The 26,934-nt window shown below is 45.3% G+C and overlaps 1 protein-coding gene across 1 annotated transcript; it reads right to left on the reverse strand.

The window, feature by feature from the left end:
* Nucleotides 1-1,106: 1,106 nt before the first annotated feature.
* LOC134984148 (zinc finger protein 3-like) lies at nucleotides 1,107-25,858 on the reverse strand (the record flags this gene model as incomplete). Its single annotated transcript, XM_063949771.1, has 6 exons — nucleotides 25,817-25,858; nucleotides 24,591-24,622; nucleotides 22,378-22,456; nucleotides 22,158-22,259; nucleotides 21,509-22,000; nucleotides 1,107-1,906 (listed from the first exon to the last, which is right to left on the reverse strand). Coding segments are annotated over exons 3-6 (1,428 nt in total), but the record flags the coding sequence as incomplete, so codon positions are not given.
* Between the last annotated feature and the right edge of the window lie 1,076 nt (nucleotides 25,859-26,934).

Raw genomic sequence — 26,934 nt, forward strand, 5'->3', positions numbered from 1 at the left:
AGGGAGTAGAGAATGGGTGTTAGGAGGCAGGAACGGGCTGGTTAGGTAACAGCTTGGCTGCTGCATTCTCTACTAGCTGCAAGCTCTGTAATTCTTTTGCTGGGTGACCCAGGTAGATGGCATTGCAGTAGTCTATGAACTTCTGAGGGAATGAAGTGCTTGATTCTGGCTATGGTCCACAGACTGAAGAATGAGGATTTGTATGTGGCAGATACCTGATGTCTGTGTCAGCCACATACCAGGACAACACAAAGATTCAGCACATGTTCAGTATTTTCAATTCTGAACACCAAACCATAAATCCAGATGGTTGGTAAAGCTGTAGTCTTGTCCTTTGTTGGGGAGCTTCTATTATGTTTCACAAAGAGTGAGTCACAGCCAACTGGTATCATCCACCCCTGGCGCTCAGCTAGACCATTTAGGATTGGTATTAGGTTCTCAGTACATGGAGCAAAAAGCAGGTAATCAGCATAGCAGTGGTAGACCAGGCCATGATGTCTGATTATATCACCCAGTGGTAGCATGTATATTTTATAAAGCATAGGAGATAGGATTCACCCTTGAGGAACATTGGACGACAGTGATAATTATACTCCAGAAGATGTCAATGGTTCCGTACTTGGGTAATGTCTAATGTGTTCAACAAGAGCGGATTTATTTCTCTCACAGCATGAAAATGGCCTCTCATCTGTGTGACTCTTCTGATGTGTAACAAGATTTGATTTATATGCAAAACATTTCCCACACCCAAAACAGGAATACGGCTTCTCACCTGTGTGACTTCTCTGATGTGGAGCAAGATCTGATTTCCGTGCAAAACATTTCCTACACTCAGAACAGGAATATGGCTTCTCACCTGTGTGACTTCTCTGATGTGTAACAAGAGCTGATTTCCGTGCAAAACATTTCCAACACTCAGAACAGGAAAATGGCTTCTCACCTGTGTGACTTCTCTGATGTCTAACAAGAACTGATTTATGTGCGAAACATATCCCACACTCAGAACAGGAAAATGGCCTTTCACCTGTGTGAGCATGCTGATGAATAACAAAATGTGATCTCTGTGCAAAACATTTTCCACACTCAGAACAGGAATACGGCTTCTCACCTGTGTGACTTCTCTGGTGTATAACAAGAAATGATTTAGTTGCAAAACATTTCCCACACTCAGAACAGGAATATGGCTTCTCACCTGTGTGACTTCTCTCATGTTCAACAAGAGCTGATTTCTGTGCAAAACATTTCCCACACTCAGAACATGGAAATGGCTTCTCACCTGTGTGAGTTCTCTGATGTGCAACAAGACGTGATTTCCGTGGAAAACATTTTCTACACTCAGAACAGGGATATGGCTTCTCACCTGTGTGACTTCTCTCATGTCCAATAAGAGCTGTTTTCTGTGTAAAACATTTCCCACACTCAGAACAGGAATATGGCTTCTCACCTGTGTGACTGCTCTGATGTCTAACAAGAATTGATTTCGATGAAAAACATTTGCCACACACAGAACATCGAAATGACCTCTCACCTGTGTGACTTCTCTGATGTGTAGCAAGAGCCGATTTATATGTAAAACATTTACCACACTCAGAACATGGGAATCGCCTCTCATCTGCTTTAGCTGGCTGATGAGTAATAAGGTTTGTGTTCTGTGCAAAACATCTGGCATCTATAGAACAGGGAAACACTGTATCTACTCTCAGAGCTGTAACAGATGCACCAATATCAGAGTGATCAGGAGAACATTTCCCAGGATCAGAGGAATCAGCTGATAGAGCTGGATGTATAATTGGGGTAATGGGGTTAGCTCCTGGAGAATCCTTTCTACTGTCATTATCGGTTATTTCAGAATCCAGGGATAATGTTAGATGTCCTTCTGAGATATTCCTGCTTGTGTGTCCACCTGCTGGAAATAAAATACATTATGGAAATATAAAATGAGTAGACAAGACCCAGGGTGTTACAGGATACAATATATAATTCTATAACTGACATTTTTTACCTGTAATCATTACTTTTATGTTTATTAAAACAAAAAGCTAGGATGCTTAGACAGGAGCTTGATCAACACTGAAAGCTCATGTGGGATTACTAGAGGTGACATGGACGCTCATGTGAGATTACTAGAGGTGACATGGACGCTCATGTGGGATTACTAGAGGCGACACGGACGCTCATGTGGGATCACTAGAGGTGACACGGGCGCTCATGTGGGATTACTAGAGGTGACACGGGCGCTCATGTGGGATTACTAGAGGTGACACGGGCGCTCATGTGGGATTACTAGAGGTGACACGGGCGCTCATGTGGGATTACTAGAGGTGATACGGACGCTCATGTGGGATCAATAGAGGTGACCTAGACGCTCGTGTGAGATTACTAGAGGTGACATGGACGCTCGTGTGAGATTACTAGAGGTGATGCTCATGTGGGATTACTAGAGGTGACACTGGCGCTCATGTGGGATTACTAGAGGTGACACGGACGCTCATGTGGGATTACTAGAAGTGACATGGACGCTCATGTGAGATTACTAGAGGTGACATGGACGCTCGTGTGAGATTAATAGAGGTGATGCTCATGTGGGATTACTAGAGGTGATGCTCATGTGGGATTACTAGAGGTGACATGGACACTCATGTGGGATTACTAGAGGTGACATGGATGCTCATGTGGGATTACTAGAGGTGACATGGACAATCATGTGGGATTACTAGAGGTGACATGGATGCTCATGTGAGATTACTAGGAGGTGACATGGACAATCATGTGGGATTACTAGAGGTGACATGGACGCTCGTGTGAGATTAATAGAGGTGATGCTCATGTGGGATTACTAGAGGTGATGCTCATGTGGGATTACTAGAGGTGATGCTCATGTGGGATTACTAGAGGTGACATGGACACTCATGTGGGATTACTAGAGGTGACATGGATGCTCATGTGGGATTACTAGAGGTGACATGGACACTCATGTGGGAGTACTAGAGGTGACATGGATGCTCATGTGGGATTACTAGAGGTGACATGGATGCTCATGTGGGATTACTAGAGGTGACATGGATGCTCATGTGGGATTACTAGAGGTGACATGGACATTCATGTGGGATTACTAGAGGTGACATGGATGCTCATGTGGGATTACTAGAGGTGACATGGATGCTCATGTGGGATTACTAGAGGTGACATGGACGCTCATGTGGGATTACTAGAGGTGACACGGACGCACATGTGGGATTACTAGAGGTGACACGGACGCTCATGTGGGATTACTAGAGGTGACACGGACGATCACGTGGGATTACTAGAGGTGACACGGACGCTCATGTGGGATTACTAGAGGTGACACGGACGCACATGTGGGATTACTAGAGGTGACACGGACGCTCATGTGGGATTACTAGAGGTGACACGGACGATCACGTGGGATTACTAGAGGTGACACGGACGATCACGTGGGATTACTAGAGGTGACACGGACGCTCATGTGGGATTACTAGAGGTGACACGGACGATCACGTGGGATTACTAGAGGTGACATGGGCTTTGCAATAATAAAACAGCAAAGAAGAGAAAGTGCTGTCCTGTTTGTTTATTAAGTACAGTAAAGTATGTAAGATAAATCAGTGATATATAAAACACAAAGGTAAATGTATAAAGGTGAATAAAGTAATAAAAATAACAAGTGTATTTGTTGTTAAACGTTGGCATGTATATTATATTGGGGGATAATTGATTCAGTGCTAATAATCCTGTTCAGTAAGAATATATTAATATATTACACCCATACGAGGATGGGATAAATTACACATTTAATAATATTGTGGCAGAGTTTCCTCCAGCGGTAATCTCAATGTAACATCATACTGTATGTATAAACATTTTATGGGGGGGGATTCAGTTCATCGCAAAAACTCCCTAACCAATTAGCCGCAAAAAGTTATTGGTGATAATTCTCCATAGGTTTTTTATTTTGCGCAGAAATGTCTGCAGTGCAGTGTTAGGAGGAACTCGCTTAAAAAGGCTTTTTAGATGTTTCCTACTGTATTGTCTTACTGACCAATAGTTTCTAACTGTATTGTCTTACTGACCTTTAGTTTCCTACTGTATTGTCTTACTGACCTATAGTGTCTTACTGTATTGTGTTACTGACCAATAGTTTCCTACTGTAATGTCTTACTGACCAATAGTTTCCTACTGTATTGTCTTACTGACCAATAGTTTCCTACTGTATTGTCTTACAGACCTATAGTTTCCTATCGTATTGTCTTACTGACCTATAGTTTCCAATCGTATTGTCTTACTGACCTATAGTTTCTTACTTTATTGTCTTACTGACCTATAGTTTCCTATCGTATTGTCTTACTGACCTTTAGTTTCTTACTGTATTGTCTTACTGACCTATAGTTTCTTACTGTATTGTCTTACTGACCTATAGTTTCTTACTGTATTGTCTTACTGACCTATAGTTTCCTTTTGTATTGTCTTACTGACCTTTAGTTTCCTTTTGTATTGTCTTACTGACCTCATTTTCTACTGTATTGTCTTACTGACCTATAGTTTCCTACTGTATTGTCTTACTGACCTATAGTTTCCTAGTGTATTGTCTTACTGACTTAGTTTCTAACGGTATTGTCTTACTGACCTAGAGTTTCTTACTGTATTGTCTTACTGACCTATAGTGTCTTACTGACCTATAGTTTCCTACTGTATTGTCTTACTGACCTATAGTTTCCTACTGTATTGTCTTACTGACCTATAGTTTCTTACTGTATTGTCTTACTGACCTATAGTGTCTTACTGTATTGTCTTACTGACCTATAGTTTCCTACTGTATTGTCTTACTGACCTATAGTTTCCTACTGTATTGTCTTACTGACCTATAGTGTCTTACTGTATTGTCTTACTGACCTATAGTGTCTTACTGTATTGTCTTACTGACCTATAGTTTCCTACTGTATTGTCTTACTGACCTATAGTTTCCTACTGTATTGTCTTACTGACCTATAGTTTCCTACTGTATTGTCTTACTGACCTATAGTTTCTTAGTGTATTGTCTTACTGACTTAGTTTCTAACGGTATTGTCTTACTGACCTATAGTTTCCTACTGTATTGTCTTACTGGCCTATAGTTTCCTACTGTATTGTCTTACTAACCTATAGTTTCCTACTGTATTGTCTTACTGACTTAGTTTCTAACGGTATTGTCTTACTGACCTAGAGTTTCTTACTGTATTGTCTTACTGACCTATAGTTTCCTACTGTATTGTCTTACTGACCTATAGTTTCCTACTGTATTGTCTTACTGACCTATAGTTTCTTACTGTATTGTCTTACTGACCTATAGTGTCTTACTGTATTGTCTTACTGACCTATAGTTTCCTACTGTATTGTCTTACTGACCTATAGTTTCCTACTGTATTGTCTTACTGACCTATAGTTTCCTAGTGTATTGTCTTACTGACTTAGTTTCTAACAGTATTGTCTTACTGACCTATAGTTTCCTACTGTATTGTCTTACTGACCTATAGTTTCTTACTGTATTGTCTTACTGACTTAGTTTCTAACGGCATTGTCTTACCGACCTAGAGTTTCTTACTGTATTGTCTTACTGACCTATGGTGTCTTACTGTATTGCCTAACTGATCTATAGTTTCCTACCGTATTGTCTTACTGACCTATAATTTATTACTGTATTGTCTTACTGACCTATAATTTATTACTGTATTGTCTTACTGACCTAGTTTACTACTGTATTGTCTGACATAGTTTCTTACTGTATTGTCTAACTGACCTATTGTTTCCTACTGTATTGTCTTACTGACCTATAGTTTCCCACTGTATTGTCTTAATGACCTATAGTTTATTTCTGTATTGTCTTACTGACCTTGTTTCCTACTGAATTGTCTTACTGACCTATAGTTTCTTACTATATTGTCTAACTGACCTATTGTTTCTTACTATATTGTCTTACTGACCTATAGTTTCCTTTTGTATTACATAGTAACATAGTATCTAAGGTTGAAAAAACTTAGCAAACGTGTTCGACCCAGACCAAATAGCTGCTCGGCAAAGCTGTATAGCCAAGACACCCCGGGCAGCTGTCCAGGAAGAGCCCACCTTACGAGTAGAGTGGACCTTTACAGATTTTGGACATGGCAATCCTGCCGTAGAATATGCATGCTGGATGGTGAACCTGATCCAGCGTGAAATCGACTGCTTAGAAGCAGGACACCCGATTTTCTTGGGATCATAGAGGACAGAGAGTCAGTTTTCCTATGACGAGCCGTCCTCTTCACATAAATCTTCAAAGCCCTCACAACATCCAAGGCCTTTGAAGCAAATGAGGAGTCAGTAGCCACTGGCACCACAATAGGTTGGTTGATATGAAAAGTGGATACAACCTTAGGCAGGAACTGCGGACGAGTCCTGAGTTCTGCCCTATCTTCATGGAAGATCAGATAGGGACTTTTACTGGACAAAGCCCCCAATTCTGACACGCGTTGAGCAGAAGCTAAGGCCAACAAAGTGACCGCCTTCCACGTGAGAAACTTGATTTCAGCCACCTGTAGAGGCTCAAACCAATCCGATTGCAGGAATTGTAATACCACACCAAGATCCCAGGGTGCCATTGGCACCACAAAGGGAGGCTGGATGTGCAGAACCCCTTTCAAAAAGGTCTGAACCTCAGGGAGGACAGCCAATTGCTTTTGGAAGAAAATGGATAAAGCCGAGATATGAACCTTGATGGAGCCCAATCTCAGGCCCATATCCACACCTGCTTGCAGGAAAAGGAGCAAACGTCCAAGTTGAAACTCCACCGTAGGAAATTTCTTGGATTCACACCAAGACACTTTTCCAAATTCGATGGTAATGTTTAGACGTTACCCCCTTCCTAGCCTGTATCAGGATAGGAATCACCTCGCTCGGAATACCCTTCCGAGCTAAGATCTCGTGCTCGACTGCCATGCCATCAAACGTACCCGTGGTAAGTCTTGATAAGCGAATGGCACCTGCAGCAGCAGATCTTCCCGAAGAGGTAAGGGCCGTGGATCTTCCAGCAGAAGATCCAGCAGATCTGCATACCAAGCCCTCCTTGGCCAGTCCGGAGCAATGATGATTGCTAGAACCTTTGTTCTTCTTACAAGTTGAAGAACTCTTGGAATCAGAGGAAGTGGAGGGAACACATACACTGACGTGAACACCCACTGTGTTACCAGTGCGTCCACCACCACTGCCTACGGATCTCTTGACCTGGAACAGTTCCCCCGCAGCTTCTTATTGAGGCGGGAGGCCATCATGTCTATGTGAGGAACCACCCACCAACTGGTTACCTCCTCGAACACCTCCGGGTGGAGGCCCCACTCTCCTGGATGGAGATTGTGTCTGCTAAGGAAGTCCGCTTCCCAGTTGTCTACTCCCGGAATGAAGATTGCTCACATCACCACTGCGTGCCTTTCTGCCCAGAGGAGGATTCTTGACACCTCTGACATTGCAGCCCTGCTCTTCATTCTGCCTTGTCAGTTTATGTAGGCCACTGTGGTCACGTTGTCAGACTGCACCTGAACAGCTTGAGCCTTGTAGGTGTGCTGCTTGAAGAAGGCTATTGTACACGGCCCTTAGCTCCAGGATGTTTATTGGGAGAAGGGATTCTTGATATGACCACTTTCCTTGGAAGGTTTATCCCTGAGCGACTGCTCCACAACCACTTGGACTTGCATTCGTGGTTAGAAGGATCCAGTCCTGAACCCCGAACCTTCGGCCTTTCAGAAGGTGTGGTAGTTGTAGCCACCACAGGAGCAAAATCCTGGCTCTTGGTGACAGATATATCCTCTGGTGCATATGTAGGTGAGATCCCGACCACTGGTCCAAGAGATCCAGCTGAAAGGATCGAGCTTGAAACCTTCCGTACTGCAGAGCATCGTAGGAGGCAACCATCTTCCCCAGAAGGTGGATGCACTGATGAACCGATACCCGGGAAGGCTTCAAGACATCCTGGACCATTGTTTGAATCACCAATACTTTCTCCACCAGTAGAAACCCCCTCTGCATCTCCGTGTCGAGGATCATTCCCAGGAAAGCCTCCTTGTCGGCTCCAGATGAGACTTTGGAAGGTTCAGGATCCAACCGTGCTCCTTGAGCAGATGTGTCGTGAGAGCAATGGATCTTAACAACTTCTCCCTAGATGATGCCTTGTCAGGAGATTGTCTAGATACGGAATTATGTTCATCCCCTGCTTGCAGAGGAGAACCATCATCTCTGCCATCACCTTGGTGAAGACCCTCGGTTGAAACTGATAGTGATCATCTAACAGTGCAAACCTGAGATAAGCCTAATGCTGCGACCAAATGGGAATGTGGAGGTATGCATCCTTGATGTCTAGGGACACCAGGAATTCCCCCTTCATCAGTCCTGAGATGACAGCTCTCAGAGACTCCATCTTGAACTTGAACTCCCTGAGATAAGGGTTCAAAGACTTTAAGTTCAGAATTGGCCGTACTGAACCATCCGGCTTTAGTACCACGAAAAGGTTCAAATAGTAACCCTTGTTCCACTGATGAGACGGAACTAGAACAATGACCTCGGACATTACCAATTTTCGGATAACTTCTATAAGAATTGCTCTGTCTGTGGCAATGCCGGTAAGCCTGATTTGAAGAAACAGTGAGGTGGGAGAGTTTGAAACTCCAGTCTGTAACCCCAGGACACTATATCCTGTATCCAAGGGTCCAGGCCAGACACCCAGATGTGGCTAAAATGCCGGAGTCTTGCCTCCACCTGACCTTTCTCCAGGCTGTGCGGTCCACCGTCAAGCGGAGGACTTGGGAGTATCAGAAGCAGGCTTCTTGTCTTGGTAGCAGGCTTTTTTCCTTTAGCACGACCACCTCTGAAGAAGGTGAAAGGCTTGTTCTTTCTAGGCCTCGCAGGCCGAAAGGACTGTGACGTAGGTGGTGTAAAAGCCTTTTTCGTAGCCGGTGTAGCTGAGGGGAGAAAAGGAGACTTACCCGTGGTAGCCGTGGCAATCCACGCATCCAGCACCTCCCCAAATAAAGCCTGACCAGTGTAGGGTAGGCCATCCACGCTTTTCCTGGGTTCCATGTCCGCAGACCATTGGCGCAGCCAGAGACCCCTGCGAGCCGAGACAGACATGGAGGAGATCCCCGCAGCCATGGAACCCAGATCCTTCATGGAATCTACCAGGAACCCTGCAGAATCCTGAATGTCACGCAAGAATAAATCAACGTCACCTTTATCCATCGTAGTCAAGTCCTCCTGCAGAGTGAGTGACCACCTGGCTAAAGCTTTAGAAATCCATGCACAGGCAATAGTAGGCCGCAGTATAGCCCCTGATGCAGTGTATATGGATTTGACAGTAGCATCCACCTTGCGATCAGCTGGGTCCTTCAATGCGGTAGATCCCGGGACTGGTAAAACCACTTGTTTTGACATCCTGGAAACAGGGGCGTCTACTATAGGTGGAGACTTCCACTTCTTTCTATCATCCTCTGGGAATGGAAAAGCAACCATGACCCTCTTAGGGATCTGGAATTTTTTCTCCGGATTTTCCCAGGCCTTTTCAAATATAGCATTTAATTCCTCAGAAGCTGGAAAGGTGAGAGGGGCCTTCTTACTGTCCGTGAAAAAGGCCTCCTCTACCTGCTCAGGAGGAGTATCCAAAATACGCAACACATCACGTACGGACTCATCAACTGCACCCCCTTAGCCAGTGATGCCGTCCCCCACGACACATCCCCGTCACCGTCTGCAGTGTCAGAATCGGTGTCTGTGTCATCCTGCATAATCTTGGCAAGCGCACGTTTGTGAGAATGTACCGCAGGGGACCCTGAGGGAGCAGTATCAGACCATACCACCATAGAGGATTGCAATACCTGAGTGACATGCTCAGATCTTGTAACCCTCTCAGAAATCTGAGAAATAGTCCCCCTAAGAGAGGCTAACCACTCCGGTTCTCTAGCTGGGATCTGCGCTACAACAGTGCAATCCTGATTACATGGGATGGGATCTTCCTGAGAAGATAAATCCTCTGCAGCATATGAGACAGTCTCTAGACATGTTTGCTGTTACACAGTACTCACCTCACATACACACAGGGTACTGGGCAGTTCCCCCCCCCCCAAGAATGGCAGAGACAGATAGAGATTGGAGCCAACCCACACACAGCGCTATTACAGGTATAGGGAGACCCTAAACCAGCGCTGACTGTGTCCCTTAACAGGTGACAGAGTCTTACACAGCCTCCCCTCCTTCTACAACCCCTGGTACCGTACAGATAGCTGGAGTTGCACTGGAGGGACTGATCTTCCACTTGCAAGCAGGAAAATGGCGCTGAAACGCTGCTGGGTCTGCTCTGAGAAGCTCCGCCCCTTAATGGCGCTGTCTTCCCGCTCTTCATAGATTATAGTGGCCTGAGGTTGTTTCTGCTGGCTTAGTTCCGCAAAACCCCGACAGGCTGGAATGGTCAGTGTAGGGTCAGGTGCTGGCTCAGGGCACCCCTCACAGCGCCACACCTAGGTACCGCTGAGCCGTCCGGGACCCTGTAGCCGCCATCTTCACACCGACCACTCGCTTGTTAGGGGGGGCTGTGACTCACTCATCACACTTCAGATCTGCAAGGGGGTGGCAGCATGCTGCTGGGGTGAGCGTTCTCCTGTGGTGGGGAGTAATCTAAACCCTCTGGAGCTCAGTGTCCAGTCAGCGGAGACAGTGGCTCAGACCCCGCAGGGTGGACACTGCTCCCCCCCCTCAGTCCCTCGATGCAGGGAGACTGTTGCCAGCAGCCTCCCTGTAAAATAAAAACTCTAAGAAAAACTTTTACTAAGAAAGCTCTGTAGAGCTCCCCTAGCTGTGACCGGCTCCTCCGGGCACATTTTCTAAACTGAGTCTGGAAGGATGGGCATAGAGGGAGGAGCCAGCCCACACTATTATACTTTTAAAGTGCCAATGGCTCCTGGTGGACCCGTCTATACCCCATGGTACTATTATGGACCCCAGCATCCTCTAGGACGTGAGAAAAGACAATTTGTCCATCGAGTTCAACCTATTTGTGGTTTCCTGTGCAGTATTGTTTTTGGACTAAATTTAGTATGATGCTGATGTCAGCCGTTGTGTTTATTCCTTTTTTTTTTAATAACTATAGTGCGTTACTACGCACCATAATCCTGAATTTCATTATCCATTAGGAATTTATCCAACCCATTCTTAAAGGTGTTGACCGAGTCCACCATTATAACTCTCAGGCAGGGAATTCCAAACACGTATTGTCCTTACCGCGAAAAAAACATTTCCCCGCTTTGTGCAGAATTTTCTCTCCTCTAACCTAAGCAAGTGTCCATGTGTCCTCTGTGCTGATCTTACCAAACACAGGTCCCGCGCAAGCTCTGTGTATTGTCCCCTTATATATTTGTAGATGTTGATCATGTCCCCTCTTAGTCTCCTCTTTTCCAGTATAAACATGCCTAGCCTAGCAAGCCTTTCCTCATATTCCAGAGTCTCCATGCCCTTAATTAGTTTGGTCGCCCGCCTCTGAACCTTTTCTAGCTCCAGGATATCCTTTTTGTAGTATGGTGCCCACAATTGTACACAGTATTCAAGATGTGTCCTCACTAGTGATTTATATAACGGGAGTATAATACTCTCATCCCTAGCATCAATACCCCGTTTTATGCATGCTAATATCTTATTAGCCTTCTTTGCTGCACTCCTACTTTGGGTACTACTGCTTAGCTTGCTATCTATGAGGACACCTAAGTCCTTTTCCAGTACAGAATCCCCTAATATTACCCCATTTAGTAGGTAGGTGTAAGTTTTGTTCTTGCTACCACAGTGCATTAACTTACACTTGTCTGTGTTGACGCTCATTCTCGATTGGCTGCCCATGCTTCTAGTTTAACCAAGTCGTTCTGAAGACTCAGCACCCCCCTCCGTTATTTATAACCTTACACAATTTGGTATCGTCTGCAAAAATTGACACCATGCTCCATAGACCTTCTGACAGGTCGTGAACAATAGTGATCCTGGTACAGACCCTTGCGGCACACCACTTAGCACTTCAGTCCAATTTGAAAATGATCCATTAACCACAATGCACTGCTCCCTATTATCTAACCAATTACGGACCCAAGTGCATATTGTGCTCCCTAGCCCTATTCCTTGTAGTTTATAGATAAGACGCATGTGTGGTACTGTGTCGAAAGCTTTGGCAAAGTCTAAAAAGATTACATCCACCTCCTTACCCTGATCAAGGATCGCACTTACTGTTTCATAAAAGCCAAGTAAGTTGGTTTGACATGATCTGTCCTTCACAAATCCATGTTGGTTCCTTTTAATGACCTTATTGAACTTCTGAATACTATCTCTTAGAATACCTTCCAATACTTTCCCCACTAAAGATATAAGACTAACTGGTCTATAATTACCTGGTTCAGCTTTACTTCCCTTTTTGAATATTGGCACTACAGATGGGTCCACATTTATCTTAACCTTTAATAGGAGTAACTGAGACTGGCCAGTCGGACTTAATCCCCTGCTGTAATTACTTAATCCCCTGCTGTATTGTTCTCTGTATTGTATTGCTGCTGAAAACAATAGATGAAGGGTTTATGCCAGGCCTGGCCAACCTGTGGCTCTCCAGATGTTGTAAAACTACACATCCCAGCATGCCCTGCCACAGTTTTAGCCTTCCCTACTAGCAAAACTGTGGCAAAGCATGATGGGACTTGTAGTTTTACAACAGCTGGAGAGCCACAGGTTGGCCAGGCCTGGTTTATGCTAATAAGTCATGTTGTGCCTAGGCGCAGAAAACTAGTCAAGATAACCGTGGATCCATCTGTACTTCAGCTATACGCCAGTCTTTGGGAACCATACCTGATATAACTGAATCTTTAAAGATCAAATATAGCGGCCTTGCAAGTTCAGAGTGAAGCTCCATAAGAACTCTTGGGTGAATTCCATCGGGACCCGGTGACTTACTAATCTTTATATTAATTAATCGGTCACAGACTACATCCTCACATAAATAAGCACTTAGCAGTGGGACATTATCTTTGGTGACATTGTGTGTTAGTCCCTGCATTTGGTCTTCTCTTGTACATACAGTTGAAAAAAAAACTAAATTAATTTGTCCGCTATGTCATTATCATTTTTGATTAAGACTCCCATTTTGTCTTTTAAAGGGTCTATATCAGGCATTCCCAAACGCGGTCCTCAAGGCACACCAACAGTGCAGGTTTTAGTGATATCCAGGCTTCAGCACAGATGGTTAAATCAAAATAACTGAGCTACTAATTAAGTCACCTGTGTTCAAGCCTGGATGTCACTAAAACCAGGACTGTTAAGGCACGTACACACTGGTCGATATATCGGCCGTTCTCTTGAATGGCCGATATATCATTGGACCGTCGGCCAGTGTGTACGGCGATACATCTGTGAACTCCGTCGTTCACAGACGTATTGTGTCGGCCGCGCAGTACAGCCGACAGCCAATATATCTACCGATATATTGACGCGTCGCTGTGTGTGTACGGGGCGGTTGGCCGACCGCCCGTACACATGCTGCGGCGGCCGGCAATGATTGACAGCTGGACTGGGCGGCCGTGTGTACATGCCCGCCCAGTTCATGACGTCAGTCCCCGACGGATCGGGCAGTGTGTATGCTGAACACACTGCCCGATCCGTCCATAGATATATCTGCAGATCAATTGATCTGCAGATATATCTATTAGTGTGTACCCACCTTTAGTGTGCCTTGAGGACCGTGGTTGGGAAACACTGGTCTATACTCTCCTTTAATCTCTTGCTGTTGATATATTTAAAAAAAATGGGATTTGCTTTGCTTTCCTTTGCTACTAGTTTTTCAGTTTCTACTTTAGCCTCTTATTTCTTTTTTGCTTATTTTGTTACAATCCTTGAGCCAGTATAGGACTGCTTATGAACGCTGATGTTGAATGAGACCATATCGTGGTCGCTGTTTCCTATGGGATCCCCTACTATAATATACCAATTCCCCATTGTTTGTTAATACCAGGACTAAGATTGCATTGTACCAGTTGGTTCCTCGATTAATTGAATGAAGTAGATATCATTTAGTGTGTGTAAAAACATATTGCCCCTAGTAGTATCACATGAATGGATTTTCCAGTTTATCTCTGGATAGTTAAAGTCTCCCATCACTACTATGTCTCCTACTCCTGCTGCTCTTTCAATTTGCTTCAGCAACAATTCCTCATCAGACACATTAATACCAGGCGGCCTGTAGCATAACACCAATAACTTTTTTATTGCTTTACCCCCTCATGCAATTTCTACCCATAACGTCTCAATAGTATTACAGTCCCCTCTTGAATATCTTCCCGTATATGAGGTTTTAATAACGGCTTTACATAAAGACATACCCCTCCACCCCGTTTATTTAAGCGGTCTCTCCTGAACAGCGTATAACCCTCTAGACTGACTGTCCAATAATGAGATTCGTCCCACCAAGTTTCAGTAATGCCTATAGTATCATACTGTTTGCTTGCTGCAAGGATTTCTAGTTCCCCCTTTTTTCCTGTAAGGCTTCTAGCATTTACATACATACAATTAAGATCAGTATTTCCCCCTGTGCTAGGGGCATCATTCTCTTTATGCAGCAACGGTGACCCATAATCATTATTAGCTAGTGTTTTGGTAAAAACTTTAATACCCAAGTTAATACTCTTGCCGGCTGCTCTTTCCCTACTCCCTACTCCTCCCCCCTTTCATTCACTACCGCCATCCCCACTATTCTCACTGCATTGTCTTACTGACCTATAGTTTCCTTCTTTATTGTCTTACTGACCTATAGTTTCCTACAGTATTGTCTTACTGACCTATAGTTTCCTTCAGTATTGTCTTAGTGACCTATAGTTTCCTTCTGCATTGTCTTACTGATCTATAGTTTCCTTCTGTATTGTCTTACTGACCTATAGTTTCCTTCCATATTGTCTTACTGACCTATAGTTTACTACTGTATTGTCTTACTGACCTATAGTTTCTTCTGTATTGTTTTACTGACTTATAGTTTCTTCTGTATTGTTTTATTGACTTAGTTTCCTTCTGTAATGTCTTACTGACCTATAGTTTCTTACTGTATTGTCTAACTGATCTATTATTTCTTACTGTATTGTCTTACTGACCTATAGTTTCCTACTGTATTGTCTTACTGACCTATAGTTTCCTACTGTATTGTCTTGCTGACCTAGTTTCTTCTGTATTGTTTTACTGACCTATCCTACTGTATTGTCTTACTGACCTAGTTTCTTAGTGTATTGTCTTACTGACCTATAGTTTCCTACTGTATTGTCTTACTGACCTATAGTTTCCTACTGTATTGACTTACTGACCTAGTTTCTTCTGTATTGTCTTACTGACCTATAGTTTCTTCTGTATTGTCTTAATGACCTATAGTTTGTCTTACTGACGTATAGTGGCTTACTGTAGTCTTTCTGACCTATAGTTTCCTTCTGTATTGTCTTGCTGACCTATAGTTTATTCTGTATTGTTTTACTGACCTATAGTTTCCTTCTCTATTGTCTTGCTGACCTATAGTTTCTTCTGTATTGTCTTACAGACCTATAGTTTCCTATATACATAGTTTTCCTGTCTATGTATGGTAGGTATGGAAGAGATACCTACCATACATAGACAGTATATATAAGCCTCAGCCTCTCCCTTATGAAAATGATAATGAATAAGGTGTATGTGTGGATACCATGCACATGTAACTGATTCTATTTACAGGAAACAATAGGGAGAGCCCACGGCTGTCTGGCATTGTTCTAGATGGTAAAGTATTACACATATGAATATATTTCTTCTAAATAAAATATTTTTCACCCTGATTGATATAATACTGATAGTAAGACAATTCAGTCAATAGTAATCTTTCTTTTAATTAAGTAGGATCAATTTATATGAATTTTTAGTGAATATTTCCTAAAGGTTATAAAGGTTATATTTTATTTGCAATTAAATTAACAAGAGTGCTCCCAAAAAAACGTCCGAACTTACAGTCTATGGACCCAAAGGTATCAAACTTGTCAAATTTCACGAACGTGTGGGCTGAGGACCCCGTCGCCGCTCTGCAAAGTTGAGTAATGGAATTGAATGGGAGCAGCATTTGGAAGGCATGCTGTTCCTTGTAGTGCCAATGGGAGATCCTGGGGGTGACTCCAGGGTAAGTTAGCTCTCTGTCTGGAAGTGTTTTAGTAATAGCCTTTATCATGAGGCCTACTGTGACAAATTACATGGCGCTATGTGGGCACTGCTATTATGTAGGTTAGGACTGCTGTATCAGAGAAGGCATGACGTGGCTCAGCAGCTAAACATGTGTTTGCAAACATTTGTGACTAATTCTCTGAATTTTATTAACAGATAGGTTCAGGTATGGTTACAGGGTAATTTTCAGTATGCGGAAGGGAATTTAGGGGAGGGGATTTGCACCCACTCCTCTTTGTCTGTTGAGTAGTGGAAACACGTCTGGCAGCCGCCCATGAGGCACCCACTGATCTGGTGGTATAAGCCCCCGTCTGAACCGTAACCTGTTTGCCACAGGAAATATAAGCTTGCCGAATGGCAAGTCGAATCCATCTAGACAAAGGCTGCTTAGATGCTGGCACCCCTTCTTTGGCCCATCATAAAGAACAAACAATGGTCCGACTTTCTGAAGGACGACGTAACTTGTACATATACCCTTAAAGCTCAGACAACATCCAAGGACACTTCCCCATCTGCGAGACCCTGAAAAGATGGGACCACAATTGGCTGGTTTACGTGAAACAAACCTTAGGAAGGAAACCTGCTCTTGTACGGAGTTCTGCCCTATCCTCATGAAACATTCAAAGGACTCTTACACGATAAGGCTCCCAACTCAGAAACCCGCCTGGCCGAAACCAAGGCAATCAATAATGTGACCTTCCAAAAGAGATATTTCAGGTCTGTTGGAGATCTCAAAAATTCCAACACCAAAATTTAAGTCCCATGGCGCAGTGGTAGGACGAAAAGGGGGTTGTATCCTCAGAACCCCCTGTAAAAAGGTTTGAACCTCTGGCAAGAATGCTAACCGCTTGTTGAAATAGTATAGAGAGAAACGAAATTTGAACCTTCAGAGGGCCTAGCCTCAGTCCTACATCTAGACCGGCCTGAAGGAAAAGTAGAAGTCTGGATAAGTGGAAGATCGTTGAATTCCACCCACATTCTTGACATAAGTCCATGTACCTCTTCCAAATCCTGTAGTAGTGCATGGCTGTGACCGGCTTCCTAGCGGCAAACACTGTAGGAATGGCCGTTCTTGGTATCCTTCTGTTTCTTAAGATCCGGGTTTCAATAGCCACGCCGTTAAATGCAGCCTGTGCAGGTGTGGGTGTTGGAACAGTCCCTGAGATAGCAGGTTCTCCCTCTGAGCTAACCGCCAAGGATCTTCCACTAGTAACCCTCGCAGGTCTGAGTACCAACTCTTGCGGGGCTAATCTAGTGCGATTAGAAATGCCCACACTCGTTCTCGTTTCAACCGTTTCAGAACCCTGGGTATGAGTGGGAAAGGTGGAAAAAATGTAAACCCTCCTGTAACACCAAGGAAGTGTTAATGCGTCCACTCCTTTTGCTGCTGGATCTTTTGTCCTGGACACATATCTAGGCAGCTGATGGTTTTGCCAAGACGCCCTTAGATCGACTTGAGATAGACCCCATCTCCTCACCACCATTTCGAAAATCCGTGGATGTAGGCACCACTCTCCCGGATGCATGTCCTGGCGGCTGAGATAATCTGCTTCACAGTTTTCTACACCTGGAATGAACACTGCCGAGAGGATGATGTTTCGCCTTTTTGCCCACAAAAAGATCTTTGTGGCTTCCTTTAACGCCATCCTGCTCTTTGTTCCTCCTTGATGGTTTATGTAAGCCGTCATCGTGACATTGTCCGACTGTATCTTTAAGTGTTGACCCATGACTAGGTCTGCGGCTAAGAGAAGCACATTGTAAACTGCTCTCAGTTCGAGAATGTCTATGGGTAGGCTGCTCTCCTGTAACGTCCATCCTTTATGTCCATGGATACCATGACCCCTCCATGTTCTAAACCCACAATAACTGGCTGGATTTATTCCATCTTGAATCTGCAAACCATTAGGAATTTGTTCCACTAGGACGGCACCGCAACCTCTTAGAGTGGCGTCCGTTGTCAGGATCCTCCAATCCCAAATGCCGAATCTCTTGCCTGCTGCGAGATTCTTGTGCAACGACATCCAAATCAAGTAGGTTCGTATGTGTGGTGGAAGCTGGATTCTTCGATGTAGAAGCCAGTGCGAACCTGCTCCCTGAGCAATGAGTTTCATCTGGAATGGTCAGGAATGAAGTCCGCCGTACCGGAGAGCTGCGAACGGCGCCACCCTCTTCTCGAGAAGTAGCACAGAGGTGTAGAGAACCCGTCTGTGTCCTTAGTACCTGAGCCACTAACCTCTGTGGGTCCTAGATCTAGTTCTCTGGTAGGAATACTCTTAATTGTATCGTGTCCAAGATGAAATCGAGGAAATGAATCTGTAGAGTTGGCATGTGGTTGGATTTCTGGAGGTTCACAATCCACCCATGTTGAATGAGAAATTGATGAGATGCCTGAGCATCCTTTATCAGCTGTTTCTGAGATGAGGCCTTGATCAGTAGATTGTCTAGATAAGGTATGATCGTGACCCCTGTCTCAATCCTGTCACCACTATTGCTTTGATCTTTATAAAGATTCTTGGAGCTGATGATAGACCGAATGGCAGGGCACTGATTCAGTAGTGATCCCACACCGGGGCAAATCTTAAGTAAGCTTGGTGAGGGGTCCAAATCGGGATATGAAGGTATTTTGCACTACCAAAAGTTTTGAATAAAATCCTGTTCCTCATTGAGGATATGGGACTGGCGACTTAACCCTTTGTATGCAGGAGTCTTTGAAGTTGCCTCCTGTAACGCTCCTGCTCACAACGGGCACCTAGGCCCTCGCGCTGCAAATAAATGGACTGTGTGGACGCTCTTGTAACTATCCTGTAACCCTGGGAAATATCTGGATGATCCAGACGTCTGGTGATGTTTTGGTCCAGGCGTCCCGAAAACCTTCCAACTCTGCGCGCCCCAAGGGGGACCCCAGGTGAGCAGGAAAACCATCATACCACGGGTTTGTCAGCAGGTCTGTCCTGCTTTTCTGGTGTCGACTGTGAATGACCTCTACCTCTGGTTCCACGAGTCTGTTGCTCCAAAACCTCTTCTGGCTCGGTACGACAGCGATCAAATGAATTTAAACACTGGTCCCGAGCAACCTCCTCTAACGTGTGACGTGGTGCTCGAGTAAGAAGTAGGTAGAAAGGTAGATGTCACTGCAGTTGCTTGCGAAATCCACTTGTCTAACTCATCAAACATCATCTAACCCCCAAATGGAATAGCCTCTACTCTCTATAAAAGGGGAGCGGCGGAGGAGCTGCGCTGCTAGCCTACCAGGTCTTAAGTTATAAGGCAGCAGCGTATGAGAAGCCGCTGCTGCTCGTTCCCCCGTCATCTTTTCCAGCCCTCCGCGCCCTCGTACTAGCGCCGATGGTGGGAGGAAGTGTGCAGGGGATATAGCCCGGGTCCCGGCGAGTGCAGGAGAAGCTGCGGCTGCAGCCATGAGAGATATGTCGTTTCAGCGGGCGGCGGCGCTCTTTTCAAGCGCCCCGCTGTGTGTTTAAGAGGCGGCGGTATACGCTGCTGCTGACAGCCGCGCTGATTCTCCCTCAGCCCTCTGTCGGTAGAGGAAGGAGGGCGGGGGAGCTGACATGAAGCGGGAGTGTATAGCCGGCCAGGGAGTGTTTCAGACCGATTGTTCTGTCACAGCGGCAGCGGAAGGAGGGGGCAGCGGGGAAGCTGCGCTGCTGAGTCCCAGGGCTAAGAGCCAGAAGGTAGCAGCGTTGTGTGCGGTCCGTGGGAGGAAGTCTGTCAAACTGCCTCCTGGATCCATGAAGAAGCTATGGTTACCGTATGTTTAACTGTAACTAGGGCCCCTTTACAACCAGTACTCACTGCTGACTCTGTGCTCCGGATTTTCTGAGGAGAGATGCAGATCCCCTTTAGTAGGGATCATTGTCTCTCTATTCTTAAGACTTTCGTCCCCCTTTACATTAGGTTAACTTAGTCTCAGTACTGAAATGGAGGAGGAGCTCCCTTCTTGTGCTTGTACCTCCTTGGCACAATTTTTCAAACTGAGGGATGTGAAGGGGGAGGAGCCGGCTGTGCAGACAATACTAATTTTTAGATTGTGCCACACCTCTGGTTGCAAGCTTCACACCCCTACTGTATAAGACTCCAGTGTCCCCTAGTGGATGAAAGAGAAAGGATGTTTACTTCTTTCTTTCCCGACCGCTTTTCTATGCAGAAGGGAAATATCTGCTGTTTATTGAGAGATGCTCCCTGTAAGGAATATAGAAATTTGCCACTTGTAGCTGAACTTGCAAAAGACCCCTCCCAATTTGCATCAGTTAAATTAAAGTCTCCCATGATTATGACTTCTCCCTTTAAAGCCATTTTAGTGATGTCCAACAATAGATTCCTATCCAAATCCTGCCCCTGGCCAGGTGGTCTACAGATCACCCCAATGCGAATAATGTCCTTCTCCACGGTTTCTGTGGTGACCCAAAGGGCCTCAGATTTTCTTCAATGTTTTGTATTAATTGAAGTAGCATTTATGCTTTTTTCCCACATACATTGCTACCCTTCCTCCTATACTGACCATTCTATCCTTCCTAAATAAATTGTATCCTGGTATAGCTATGGCCCAGTCATGATTCTCATTGCACCATGACTCTGTAATTGACACAATATCCAGGTTATCCTTGGTCATTATCACAATTAGCTCTGGAATTTTGTCTCCTAAGCTTCTAGCATTTACACACATAGCTATAAGAATTATGTCTGTGCATCTGTTATTAGTAGCCATGTCCAGACAGTACAAAATAAATGACAAGTTTAAAGTTGAAATTACCTGTTTGGTGATGTTGCTCTGTATTTGGCATTTGTTTTTTTAACTAATCAGGAATCACACTCTGTCCTTTACACCACGACTACATCTCGCTAAATGTAAAGATATAGTAAACCTGACCACAAATGGCCAAATAGGTCTACTATATACAAGGAGTTATTTAATACGTGCATCATCTAACAAAATGAAGGTTATTTAAGGTTGCTAAACTGAGAAATTTAGATCCCATACAAATTAGACGCTACACAAAAAACACAATACTACTTATATATGATCCCTAAAAATAAACTTCTGCTTGTTAACTTTTAATAACACTATAGTGATGTGTGTAATAACTCTCTTCATCTGATGTTTGTCATGGATAGCCTTGTGTTAAAAACACCCAACTGAGAACAGGGCTGATGGCGGAGGAGGGCGTAGAATAAAAGATTGCTGTAGTGACTGAGCAATGAGAATATGCGACTTCTGTAATAAGTGTTTATTACTCACCTGTGCTGATATCTGTAGGGATCACCTCCTCCTTACACTGCTGATCACCCCTCACATACGTCTCTTCTTCTCCCTCTGTATATTCTGCCTTCATATCAGTCACATATGTCTCTTCTTCTCCCGCTATGTCTTCTGCCTTTATATCAATCACATACATCTCTTCTTCTCCCTCTATATCTTCTACCTTCATATCAGTCACATACATCTCTTCTTTTCCCTCTGTATCTTCTACCTTCATATCAATCACATACGTCTCTTCTTCTCCCTCTAGATCTTCTGCCTTTATATCAGTCACATACGTCTCTTCTTCTCCATCTATATATTCTGCCTTTATATCAGTCACATACGTCTCTTCTTCTCCATCTACATCTTCTGCCTTTATATCAGTCACATACGTCTCCTCTTCTTCCTCTATATCTTCAGCCTTTATATCAGTCACATACGTCTCTTCTTCTCTCCTTATAGCTTCTGCCTTTATACGAGAAAGATGTTCTACCTAAATAACCCAGAAAATACAATGGCATTTGCATATTGTTTGATTAAATTGAGGTGAAACAGTATAATATTAATGTACTATACGCACACAGCTTCTCTGAACATCATATAGTGACAGTCACTTTGGTGTATTGGATGAGACCCTAAATCCCACCTACCTGATCCTCCTGTGGGGTCCTGTGATTCTCCTCTGTACAATCCTGGGAATACAGAGGACGGGGACATCTCTCTGGGGTATCTCTGTTACTGGGCCCATCTGTAGGAGACACACAGTGACTGAGAACAGTGTATATATGTGATTATCAGATGATGTGTGTATATAGGGGCCCCCATACCTGCTCTCCCCTGTACAATACATGACAGTCTCCTCTTACCAAGTGATGTGAGGGGGTGGTGATTCTCCATCATCACGTCCTTGTACAGACCCCTGTGCTCTTCTATATACTCCCCCTCCTGCATGGAGACATAGACAGTGACATCCTGACACCTTATAGACACCTGACACACAGTGATACAGTCATCACCCAGACACGTCCCCTGGTGTTACTGTATAATGTCCCATTCCCAGCAGTCACCTCTCCAGTCATCACCTAGACACGTCCCCTGGTGTTACTGTATAATGTCCCATTCCCAGCAGTCACATCTCCAGTCATCACCCATACACATCCCCTGGTGTTACTGTATAATGTCCCATTCCCAGCAGTCACTTCTCCAGTCATCACCCAGACACGTCCCCTGGTGTTACTGTATAATGTCCCATTCCCAGCAGTCATCTCTCCAGTCATCACCCAGACACATCCCCCGGTGTTACTGTACTCCCAAGTCTCCTCAGACCCCAGTCATGTCCCTGTATTATTACTATAGATATAAGTGATGTCACTGTGACACTCCCGATCCCCTCATCTCCCCAGTCATGTCCCTGTATTATTACTATAGATATAAGTGACGTTATTGTGACACTTCCAGATCCCCTCACCTCCCCAGTCATGTCCCTGTATTATTACTGTAGTACCCTAGTGATTTAAATGCCTTGGGACACTATGAGGGGCAAATCAATTAATGAATGTGTAGATCTATAAGGTAATAGAGATGCTGCCAACTGATGTATACCATATATGTGATAATAACTTGGATCTTTCTAGTGATCCAATAATGTATAGTGTGTTTACGCATGTTATTATTCTGTGCCTGCTGAAGGTGAGGGGACTCTGGTTAGCGCGCAGTGTGCGGGGGAGATCAAGGAGAAGCTTCCAGAGGTCCCGTGTGCTGAGAGAGGTGGCTGGGCGCGTGTAGCGGTGGTTTTGTTGGTGGGCTGACTAAGGGGAGAGAAAAAGGCTGGCGGCTGAGACGAGGGAGCTTACAGGAAGACGGTTCCCTGCGAGTGAGAGAGCCCCTGTGGGGGAAAGGAATTGGATGTCTCCCGCTGCGGGTGAGAAGCGCTGTGTTAATTTCCCCTGGTGGACGCCGAGCAGGGACGTCCCGGTGGCTGGATGTCACGGAGAGTGCTGGGAGGTAGAGCACTGGCGGGGCAGGCTAGTACATGGGAGGAGACCGCAGTGCAGGCAGCAGCTACCAGGAGTCCAGCAGTAGCAGACAGTTTACCCCCGAGGCAGAGCTGAGTCCCTCATCCCATCCAACCCACAGGAAGAGCCCGGTTGCTGGAGGAGGCGGAGTCGGAGGGAGGTCCAGACCGGGCACACTATCATTGTAAGTGCAGGATGCCCCCATATAAATCCTGCTAATCTGCATACTCCCCTATCATCCTTTAACTATTAAAGTACCAGCCCCCAGCACAGTAGCACAGGGACCAGCAGCATCGGTGGATCTGAGGAGTATAAATAGCACCTCTAGAGACTTCATATCCATTAGATAATGACCAGCAGGGTAGCAGTCATAGAGTGCGGTGGTGTATAATGATGAAAGCAGCTCGGAGAGGGCGCAGGGTCACCTAAACTTGGAAATGGTACACTGGGGAGACTAAGCACCCCTCACCTATCAGAGACAGGTCCCAATAACCAGGACTTCTGTATGTTCTGGAGCCACCCCCATGGATCTACAGTGGGGCTATACTTATACTGGGACAGGTAACACAGATCATCACCCCACTATATGTAACGAGTAGACCACGGGTGTCAGGGATTCCAGGGTGGAGAGCTCCACGTACTACCTTCCTGTTTCAGGTTGTCTAGGAGCGCTCCAATTAGATCTTCCATGGAAACCATGCTATTCATTGCCGTGAAGTAGGCATTGCTCAACAATTGTGAGGACAATTGCTCCAAGTGGATACCCATATAACCAAGAGTACTTCTTATACACAGACATGAAAGGGCCGCAACCGTGCACGATTATAGTAAGAGAACCCGGGTGGTTTTTCAAACGCAGCCCCACAACTTTCTTATGGAATCACATTTTTTATATTACATGCATTACCTTATGTATAGGTGGGGTATATTATTATGTATAGGTGGGGTATGTTATTATGTATAGGTGGGGTATATTATTAGAACGGTTCATGGTTTGAGCATTATATGATAGAACTGTATAAAGTGGCCTATAACTTCTTGCATATTAAAACTAGTATACTTACGGGTGGAACTGTCTCCGTATCTGTGGAAGAGCCTGAAATCACAAAGGAAAGGTAAGATAGGTAAATGTGCATAGTCCTATCTGGTTACATCACATACTAATGTTATAGGCGACCACTACAGGGGTAGTTTATTTCCTAAGCAATTAGAGTATTGGGCTCTGAATAGCTTGGGTGGAGGCACATTGCACTTATACACTGTACCCCCAGGTAAAAGAGGGGTTATATTACTATAGATATGTGATGTCACTGTGACACTCCCAGATCCCCTCACCTCACCAGTCATGTCCCTGTATTATTACTATAGATATAAGTGATGTCACTGTGACACTCCCAGTTCCCCTCACCTCCCCAGTCATGTCCCTGTACACTCCCAGGTGTGTGATATACATTTGCTTCATACTAAGCAATATTTTCAATCCCCAAAATTACATATAATAAAATTAATAATAATAACAACGACACTAAAGGCTGCACCCCAGTATAAAAATAATAACAGATGTCTTTAAAAGCAGGACACATCAGGCCATTCCTCCTGTATTGTAGGACATCACCAACACTCCCAATGTATAATAATAATACCTGGACACCACAAGCCGCTGTCCCTGTACAATAACCGTACACAAAAACCTGCTCCCCCTGCAGTAGCGGATCTTGCCACGGGCAAGCAGTACTTTTGCCCGGGGCGCCGCCTTCCGGAGGGCGCAGGGCGCCCTCCGGAGGGCGCCGCACCAGGGCAAGATCCGCTGCTGGTGTGTGCCCCTTGCTGCCCGCTGCCCCCGGCCGTTGCGAAGGTAAACTAGATGCGTACGCGTCTAGTCTCCCTTCCTGGAGAGGTCCTTTGCTGTGCGCGATGACGTCATTGCGCAACGCACATCATTTCAGCTGTACAGGGGGCGTAAATGACCACGCCCCCTGTACAAAGCCACGCCCCTAAAGCCGCCCGGGGCGCCACAAGCCCCGGAGCCGGCCCTGTCCCCCTGTATAACACTAATAGCAACAGGACACCACAGGCCGCTCCCTCTGTATAATAATAACAACAACAGGACACCACATGCCGCTCCCCCTGTATAATAATAATAATAATAATAACAGGACACCATAGGCTACTCCCTCTGTATAATAATAACAACAGGAAACCACAGGCCGCTCCCTCTGTATAATAATAACAGGACACCACAGGCTGCTCCCACTGTAGTAATAATAACAGGACACCAAAGGCTGCTCACACTGTATAATAATAATAACAGAACACCACAGGCTGCTCCCCCTGTATAGTTAGACGCCATTACCTGATCTCCACGGACACTAGGAGGCTGCAACAGTCGACGAAAACTCACTTCCTGTATGTGGAACGCACAGTACGGAAGTAAGATGGACCGCACAGACAGGAAGTAGGGTATGATTGGCACAGGCCGCTTACTGGTTGCTGGCCCCTCCCCTCCTTCACCCCGCCTACAGCCCCGCCCACTGTAACGATTTTACTGTACATATCATCAGTGCAGGAGGCCGGCGGCCATTTTCTTGTAGACCAGTCCGGCAGCAGCAATAGGTTCCCTGGCCGTGTAGTGACGTCAGGAGCGGCGGCCATTTTCCCCTGGTCTGAGCTCCGCCTTCCTTCTATCATTCCCACAAGGCAGCAGGAGCAGAGAGCAGCCATTGCTGTGTCTGGCAGCAGGTAATGATATTATTATTATTATTCTATAGGCTGAGCAGCTCTGGTGTCAGGTTCTGTACTACAGGGGGAGCAGCCTCTGGTGCCTTGTTATAGTGCAGCTGGAGCAGCCTCTGGTGCTGCATTATCCCTGTACAGGTGGCTGACACTCTAGTGTCCTATTACTGTAATACAGGTGGCGCAGACCCCGCCGTTACCGTAATACAGGCGGCGCAGACCCCGCCATTACCGTAATACAGGTGGTGCAGACCCCGCCGTTACCATAATACATGTGGTGCAGACCCCGCCGTTACCGTAATACAGGTGGCGCAGACCCCGCCGTTACCATAATACATGTGGTGCAGACCCCGCCATTACCGTAATACAGGTGGCGCAGACCCCGCCGTTACCGTAATACATGTGGTGCAGACCCCGCCATTACCGTAATACAGGTGGCGCAGACCCCGCCGTTACCGTAATACAGGTGGCGCAAACCCCGACGTTACCGTAATACAGGTGGCGCAGACTCCGCCGTTACCGTAATACCGGTGGTGCAGAGCCCACCGTTACCGTAATACAGGTGGCGCAGAGCCCGCCGTTACCGTAATACAGGTGGCGCAGACCCCGCCGTTACCGTAATACAGGTGGCGCAGACCCCGCCGTTACCGTAATACAGGTGGCGCAGACCCCGCC

This window comes from Pseudophryne corroboree, assembly GCF_028390025.1.
Source record: "Pseudophryne corroboree isolate aPseCor3 chromosome 3 unlocalized genomic scaffold, aPseCor3.hap2 SUPER_3_unloc_39, whole genome shotgun sequence".
Taxonomy (NCBI): domain Eukaryota; kingdom Metazoa; phylum Chordata; class Amphibia; order Anura; family Myobatrachidae; genus Pseudophryne; species Pseudophryne corroboree.